The sequence below is a fragment of the Cygnus atratus genome, chromosome 23 (assembly GCF_013377495.2).
Source record: "Cygnus atratus isolate AKBS03 ecotype Queensland, Australia chromosome 23, CAtr_DNAZoo_HiC_assembly, whole genome shotgun sequence".
Taxonomy (NCBI): Eukaryota; Metazoa; Chordata; class Aves; order Anseriformes; family Anatidae; genus Cygnus; species Cygnus atratus.
Window position 1 is genome coordinate 2,075,075 of NC_066384.1, and position 8,499 is coordinate 2,083,573.

Consider the following 8,499-nt stretch of genomic DNA (forward strand, 5'->3'; position numbering starts at 1 on the left):
GGTCCATCCCGCCCGCCAGAACACAGCTCTGGTCGTGTGTAGTTTCTGTTTTATTCCTTAGGTTATATTTATATATGTGTATAGGTCAGGGACCCCTGGGTTCCCCACGCACCGGGGCTGGAGGCGGGGAGCGGAGCGGGGCTCCGGCTGGGCACGGGACTGGGGGGCTCAGGGGGGGCCCGTCCCCACGGCCGCGGGATTGCACTGAGTTACAGAGAGGCGGGGGGGGGCCTGCCTGCAGCCCCCTCCCCTCCCACCCAGCAGGGCTGGCGGCTGGGGTCACCTCTCCTTCGGACGGGACAGGGACCGAGGGGGGCCAAGGGACAGAAGATCTGAGACACGGCCCCAAAGAGGGCAGGGGGAAGGAAGAGCCCTGGACCCTGGCAGAGGCGGGCAGGGGCATGCGGGCGGGGGGGTGACGGGACGGGGCAGAACCGGGTTGGTGTTCATTCACCGTCGGATCCATGAAACGTCTACGATAGAAAAAGAGAGAAGCTGTGAGTGGGCCAAGCGCTGCCCCCAGGGTGTCCCCGCGGCCCCCGATCACAGTGAGCGATGGACGCGCCGTCCAGTCCGGGTAGAAAAGCCGAGGCCCCCCCCCGTCACAGCCGGGTCTGCGCCTCGGGGATGTAGATCTCGATGCTGTCTGCGCTCTCGGTGGCCGAGTTCTGGCGGAAGGAGGCGGCGCGCTTGGCTGCCAGGAGCCGCTTGCGAGCCTCCTGCCGCTGCCGGTCCACCGAGTCCAGGGAGCGCTCCTTCACCGGGTGCACCTTGGAGCGCGGCGGCTTCTTTGGTATCGGGGGAGGCACCTTCTTCTCCTCCTGTACGGACAACGGGGGAGCCTCAGGGTGGGCACGGGGCCGGCCCCTCATCCCCCTTAGCCCCCCCCGCATGTGATGGAGAGGTGAGATGAGGCCGCGTGTCCCTTCAAACATCTGCGTGGGGCTGTGCGCTCGCAGCGTGCACGTGCGCGGGATCGTGCCTGGCCCTTTGCAGACAGCGCTGCCCAGAATCCAGCTGCAATATCACAGCAGAGGAATGGCCTCGTTTTTTCCTGTTCTTTGTTTTTCAAGTGGTTGCTGAAAGCACCCGCTGGTTCTGCCGGCGGTACCTTGGCAGCAGCAGTTTGGCCACAGATGTGTTTGGGGACGAAGAAGGGAGGGATGCGCACAAGCACCAGCCCTGTGCTCCCCTACCTAGCCCTGCCCTTACCTTGGGCTCGATGATCTTCCACCCGTTGGCCTTGAGCTGCTGGAGCTCCGCGAACTTCATGCTGACGTCCTCGATGGAGAGCTGCAGCAGGTCCCAGAAGCCAGCCAGGTCTTGGAAGGTGGGCACTGGGAAGGCATTGGGATCCTGCGGGGACAAAAGGGGCCACATCATCCCACAGAGCATCGGCTCTGCTGCCCCCAGCCCACCAGGCTGAGCTGCAGCCCCGCTCACCAGCCCCAGGATGTTGGACAGGCACTCACCATGTTCTGCTGGCAGAGTCGGTAAAACTGCTGCACCTTCTGGGACATGAGGAGCTGGGCGCTGCCCACGGCGCTCCGGATCTTCTCCAGGACTGGCAGGGCCCAGGAGAAAGCAGGCGGTCAGTTCTCCCATGGGGACACGAGCATCCCTTCCCCATCGCTTGGCAAGGACCCTGCTCCATCATTTGGGGTCCCCAAGGTAACAATCCTGACCCCAACCTCTTGAGCCAAGTGGCATCACAGGGGGGATGCTCCAAGGCACTCCGCAGGTGGGAACAGTGCCAATGCAGCCCCAGGGGAGCCCGGCCCCGCAGCCCAGCCCCACTCACTCTCCTCCGGCAGGTCGTAGTCCTCGGCCTCCCGCTCCATCTGCTGGCACCAGCCCTCCATCTTCTCCACCTCCGCCTGCAGCAGTTTGATGAACCACTCGCCGTCGCGGTGGCACGGGGAGGCACGGCCGGAGTCGGGGAGGCTACGGGAGCCCCGCTCCACCCAGGCGTCGCGGCGGGGCACCTCCACCGTGTCGTACTGCATCTGGTAGTCCTCCCGGTACGCCCACTGGCCTTGCGTGTGCACCGTCTTGTACACTGCATACTGCCGGCCGGACTCGGGCTCCGAGGAGTGCCGCTGGAAGGGGCGCCCGAACTGCAGGGCTTTGTCCTCGGTGGCCACGGCCAGGCCGGCGAAGCCCTCCAGCTCCAGGTCCGCCTGCACGCCCGCCGTCACGCTGTTGGAGCGCTTGAAGCGAGCTCGCCTGGGGAGAGAGAGAGCATGTGGGGACCCTTGTGGTGGCTGCACCAGGGATGCCAAGGGTCCCGAGCCAGCCATGACGTTTCTGCCACCCCTGTCCCCCCACTAGTGCCATCGTGGGCATATGTGGGGTGAGGGAGGCTCGCAGGTGAGGCTGGGGATGCACGGTGTCTGCAGGGACAGCCCTGAGCAGCTGCATCTTGCCGGTCCTTCATTTCCTGTGCTCTTAGCCCGTTTCCATGGCTACCAGTGCTGGACGGTGTTGGAGGATGCCGAAGAGCGTGCACCGGGGTGGGTGGGCACGGACCCAGAGCTCGCTTCCTGCGGGCTGTGCAGGTTCACAGGCTGTGAGGCTCGCAGTACTCCCATCCCAGGCAAAAAAATCACATTTTTTTGCAGAAAAATGCAGAGGTTTCACCTGGGCCTGGGCCAGGTTCCGAGCCCAGGGCTGAACCCAGCAAATGAGCCCCCAGCACAGTGTGGGAGCAGGAGAGCCCCTTCCCCGGGCTGTCCCTTTGCAGCAATTGGGTGCGAGTGCGAAGGCCAGATCCTGCCCCATACGGGGGCAGCCAGCCTAGGATGAGGATGGTGCTGAGCTCTGGGGGCATCAGCTGGGAGGAGAGAGGGAGAAGATGCTGCGGGCAGGAACCAGGGGGACGCGAAGCTTTGTAACCAGGGAAAGCCACGGCCAGGAGAGCTTGGCAGGGCTCGGCGCAGTGCTCGGGGCACGGCACGGCCTGGCCCCTCGGTACCTTTTGTCTTCCTCCACCTGCACCCCGATGGAGTGGAATTCCCTCTGGCTCCGGCTCTCCGTGTCCGAGTCGGAGATGGCCTCAACCTGCCGGGGACAGAGGGAGAGTGAGCTGGGCAGCCCCACACCTCGGGTGCTTCGGTGTGCAGCACCAGGAGGAGAAGGGTGCACCCTTGGGAGAGCAAGGGCAAGCTGGCGGGCACAGGGGTGGCATTAGGGTCACCGTGGGGACACACCAGCAGCCAGGGGACATGCAGCAGCCGCTCAGCATCACCCACACAGCTTGGGCAGACTGGGGTTTGGGGCTCAAACCCAGGCAGAGGAGCGAAGCCCACCTGGACGCCGATGGAGGGACGCCATTTCCTCTGCCGAGCCAAGCTCCGCAGCTCCTCCCGGCCGGGGATGGCCTTGATGATGAGCGTGGAGGGCTTGGGGGCGGCGCGGGGCTGGACGGGCGGCAGGTCGAGGGACACGGCCGTCACCTTGGAGCTCTCCAGGCTCTCGGCCGAGTTGCAGCGGGCCGCGGCGTCTTTGGACCAGGCGGGGCTGCGGGCGACCTCGCCGGGCAGGTAGCTCTCGTGGGCAGACTCGGTGCTGCTCTGCGCCGTGACGGAGATGAGGGGCTTGGCTTTGGTTCCTGGAGGGATGGGAGGTGGAGCTTTTCTGTAACTGAAAGCTGTTGTGGGAGAGGCGCAGGATGAAAAGGCGCGTGAAAACACAGACACTTTCTCATTTCCTACCGCGAGCGAGGGCCCCGGGGAGCGGCGCCCACCTCCTCCCGCAGCAAAGGGCCCACAGCCTGGCTGGGTTTGCACCTCGGCTGGCGCAGACCAGCAGGGCCACAGACACCAGCTTGGGTTAGCCCTGCAGGACCCCAAGTGGCCATTTGGCCAGCTTATCCCCAGAAAGGGACAGGAACCTGCCCCGGCCCGTGCTGGATAAATTTTTACAGCATGCAGCAAGAAAGGGGAAAGAAGCAGGGGGAAGGACAGAAAATGGATGCTGGGGACACACAGTAGACCCCAAATGAGGGGCTGAGCTATGAGCAGGATGCTCACACCCCATGCCGGGGCTGCAGGGGGCTGGGGCTTGAGGGGGGCAGCAGCCCCGGGTGAGCAGGTGGGGAGACGCGGGGACCCTCGCGCTGCCGATGCCCTGCCACCCCCAGGACTCACAGGTGCTGGGCTTCAGGATGCTGCTGGTGATGGGTGGCCCGGGGGGGGCCGACATGGAGAAGAGCGAGAGGCAGTCGTCGTCCTGGGAGCAGCCCGCCTGGATGGCCCGCAGGTAGCTGTGGCTCCGCATGCGGAAGCAGCCGGGCAGATCCAGCGCCTCCACCGCCTGCGACTCCACCTCGCCGAAAACGGACTCGCACACAGCCTCGAACTGGTGGTTGAGCTCGTCGTTGATCTGGGGAGAGCGGTGGGTGATGCTTGGGGTGGCGAGCAGGGGACGGAGCCCAGCGGGGCAGGAGATGCTCAGGGGAGCATCTGCCCTCGGTCCCCACCTTGGGGACACATCCCAGCTGGGACAGGAGGCCCTACCTGGCCGGTGGTGAAGGAGCGCCCATAGCCCTGTCCCCGAGGGAGCATTCGAGGTGGCGTGCCGCAGCTGGGACAGTTACAGATATATGAATCAGAATAGTGCCTACTTGCAAACCTAATGAGAGACAGTGGGAATAGAAGGGATCGCACCAAAAGCAACACATTCCAGCCGAGCGTTTGGAAATGCAGCCGCAGCAATGCTCCCGCAGGCCATCACTTGCCCCCCGAGCTCTTGTGAAGACCCCTTCCCACCTCCCCAACCTCCCAGGGGGCCCGGGGGCTTCCTGGCACCTGCCAGAGGTGGAGGCTGGATGCAGGTCTCCAAAATCGTGCTGCACCACGCCTGCCTGGTGCTTTGCTCTCTGCCTGGGTCCGGCACAGAGATGCTCAGAGTGGGGTCCCCATGGCACCCCCCCTGAGGTGGAGCTGCCCCTGGCACGGTGTCGTTGTGCGTGGCTGTGGGCTCTGGGCACAAGCGGTGGCAGCAGCACATGCAAGGTCCCCACTGCAGCTCTGCACCCATGCACGCAGCGAGAAGCTGCAGCCAGCGCTCCTGGCAGCCTTGCAAAGATGGGGGGGTCCCCAGCAGGGCATCCTCACCACCCCAAAAAGCCATCCCGGGTCCCCACTGGTACAGAGCCATCGGGAGAGGGGCAATGCACACGACGGGCAGCAGGGACAGGGACAAGGACCAAGCCCGTTTTCCCCCTGGATCTGGGTATTTTGCCGCCATCTTGCAGTTTCACCTCTTCTCCCAGCCTTCGCATGTGGCTGCAGCCCAGGATCCCTCCCCAGAGCCCAGCACCAGCCCTTACTTGCTCCTGGCCTGGTCGGCGCTGGAGGAGCGGCGGTAGCTGTCCCGCCGCGTGGCCGCCCGGGGCGATATTTTGGCGCTGGTGTCTGAGTCGGCGCTGTCCTCGTCGCCCATGGCCTTGATGTAGCTGCCGCTGCGCATCCGCCGGCAGGGGATCTCCCCGTCCTTGCCCACCGCCGGGTACCCGCTCCACTCATCCTGCGGCACCTGGGGCAGGAGGCGAGCGTGGGCGCGCGCGATGCCATGAGCCAGCCCGAGCCTGGCGTGCGCGCCCAGCCCGAACCCTGGGTGCGTGCGGCACCGCTCCTCTGCCCTCCCTGCCCCAAATCCCAGAGGGCTGCTCCTTCCTGGCAGCCTCAGCTGCGTTCCCTGCTTGCCCCATATGGGGTTGTTTCCCAAAACCCACTCCCACCTCGCAGCCCCCCCAGCAGGCGCGGCTGGGCCAAATCCCACCCATGCCAGCGCGGCCACCCGGCTGGTGGCCGTGCCGCCGGCACCACGGGGTCCTTACCAGGCTGCGGTGGCAGGATGGCGTCCCTGGGCCGTGCGGGGAGGGCGATGGGGCCGGCACCCTGCCCCGATCCCCCCGCTGCCGCCCGCCCTCAGATTGCCACTCACTGTCTCCTTCCCCCGGGAAAGGGAGCGAAGAGTTAATTAGCTTTTAATTGGAAGGGGGGTGACCTAGAAGGGAGCCTGGTGACGTGACGGGCCAGGCGGTGGCACTGGGCCAGGCACTAGAGGGATAAAAGCCCAGATGAGGGAGAGGGCACAGGGCTGTGAGGAGCCTGTGCAGGCAGCACTGCTTCGACCCCAACCCACAGGACTACGGGGCAAGAGATTGCAGAGGGGCTTTGTGCTGCTGCGAGGAGACCCACAAGGAGAGGAGACAGCAGCAGCACAGGATGGGGCTGTGCTGGGGACAGGGAGCAGAGCTGGCATTGCATGGCCCCCACACTGCCAGGGATGGCCAGGATGGAGGGACCCAGCCCCAGCTCGTCCCACAGCATCGCCGGCTGTGGTCCCGTGGGGCAGCCCTGCCCGGCCCCCTCACCTGCAGGTACTGGTAGGCTCTGTCTTTGGCCTTTGCCTCCTGAAGCATCAAGGTCTCTGTGCCGCCGGCGCTGGGGTAGGCTTCGCGGGCTTGGCTGACAGTCATGGTGTGCCAGGCACTCCTCTTGAGCGTCTGGCCGTCCAGAGACATGGACATGCCGGCGCAGGCCAGGCATTTTCCTTCCCCACCGCTCTTTAGACTCTTCAAGGTCAAGTCTCTGAAGGCACTTTCGGGAGCGTCCACGCAGTACTGGGTGCCCTGGTCCACGGCGTGCCGGCCGGACACCATGTAGCTGCTGTCGCTGTCCAGGTTGTCGTCGGAGCTCCACCAGCCCATCATCTTGGACCGGTGCCGGGAGTCCACCTTGCGGTCCTTGCTCTTGCTGCGCTTGCCGTGGCGGGACTGGTGGTGGTGGTGGTGGTGGTGGTGGTGGTGGTGGTGGTAGCCGTCCCCGCGGCCGTCCATCTTGGTGCCGTTGTAGTCCCGCTTGGCCGGCGCCTCCAGGGAGTGCGACTTGGCGAAGAGCTTCTGGACGGAGTGGACGAGGTGGCGGATGCGGCTGGGGCTCTCGCTGCGCGGCTCGGCGCCGCCGGCCCGCGGGTACTGCAGCGTGTGGAAGCCGTCGTGGTGCAGCGGCAGCTGCTTCTCGAACTGGTCCAGCAGCGTCGGCGGCAGGCGGTTGATCTTGCTGGCAGGGTGGGCGGTCGCCATGCATTCGTCGCAGGAGTCGTAGGGCTGCTGCTGCGCGTGGTGCATCCTCGGGAAGGTGCTGCTGGCGCTGCCGGAGGGCGGCTCGCTCAGGGGCCCGCCCGGGCACTCGCCGGCCGCGCCGGGGCTCCGCGCCGGGCAGAAGGGATGCTCCAGGGAACACGGCTCGCTGGGGCTGAGGAGGTACGGCTGCCGGCCCTCGGGGCCGTGCGCGACGTAGTCCGCGGGATGCTCGCAGTCCTCTGGGATGCAGCGGCAGCGGTGGCCGGAGGAGTGCTGTGCCTGGCTACGCTCCCCATGGTAGCCCTTCATGGTGTCAGCACCCGCCCCATAGCCTCGGCATCCTGCAGGGCTGTCCCTGCGGGCTCACCTGCGGGGACAGGCAGGGGCACACCGTCACACTCCCCTCCGCCATCCCAAAACCCCAATCCTGCACGGGTAAAGTGTTTGGGCCGTGCTGTGTGAACAAACCGAGGGGGCCAGGAAGCTCCTGGGGCAGGATCTGGCCCTGGCTGAGCCCCTGAAACCCCACCTGGCGTGCTGGGGACCCGGCCAAACCGGGGCACGGACAGGCAGCGGTGCCAAGCACGCGTGGGGCTGCAGGGCTGCCTCTCACTCGGCTGCCCGGGTGGATGCCGAAACGTGGGGATTTCTAAGGAGAAGCAGCAGCCAGCTACGAAGCATTCAAAGCAGATAGCTTGCAGACGGTGAGGGAGGACATTTCAACATCATCAGAAACTTGTTTTCTTCCCCGACACCAAATATTATGAAGTGTTTTTCCATTAGGAAAACGGTTCTGGCTGAGTTTTCCAGCCGTCGCGATTCACAGAGCCGCTAATGAGCTGGAGCGGGGAGCAGGACTGGGGGGGCTGCCGCGGCGCTGACATCTCCATCCAGCCCGTCCTCCCACCCAGCCGCCGTGCTGCCTGAGCGCCGCCGCCACCCCGCATTTACAGCAGCTCCCTCGACACCTCGCGTTCCCCCAGTGCCTCCATCCTGTGCCACCACGTGCCCGGGCAGCGCCACCACGCTCTTGTCGCTCTTGTTTAACCATTTCCTTAAGCAAAAGCAAGAACATCGCATCAGCCCTGCTCCAACAGAAGTGCCTCTGCCTGGTGGCTCCGGGACTGGCTCTGTCCTCGCCACGTCCCCAGCTGCACCACGGGGCCGTGGGGATGCCCAGTGCCATACGCACCCCTGGGGGATTTGTCTTCCTACAGCCCCTCCAAGGCCCTGCCTTGGGTACGACTATAAATGAGGAAAGTGCTTATTCTCCAGTGTAGCTTGGCTAATTAACAGGCATCAATCAATGCTCGTTATCATATTTAGCGAGGGTGACTTGGGCACCTTGTCTCTGGGATCAGATTCAGGCGAGGTGGCCTTGCACGAAGCCGGGTCAGCCTCCAGCC

At 65.3% G+C, this 8,499-nt stretch overlaps 1 protein-coding gene across 1 annotated transcript; it reads right to left on the reverse strand.

Annotated features, from left to right (window-relative positions):
• Positions 1–602: 602 nt before the first annotated feature.
• On the reverse strand, positions 603–7,402 carry DLGAP3 (DLG associated protein 3). The gene is made up of 10 exons (XM_035562057.2): positions 6,383–7,402; positions 5,333–5,538; positions 4,518–4,632; positions 4,149–4,383; positions 3,309–3,649; positions 2,975–3,060; positions 1,802–2,226; positions 1,473–1,564; positions 1,213–1,356; positions 603–821 (listed from the first exon to the last, which is right to left on the reverse strand). The coding sequence occupies exons 1-10, from the start codon at positions 7,400–7,402 to the stop codon at positions 603–605; spliced, it is 2,883 nt and encodes a 960-aa protein (XP_035417950.2).
• Between the last annotated feature and the right edge of the window lie 1,097 nt (positions 7,403–8,499).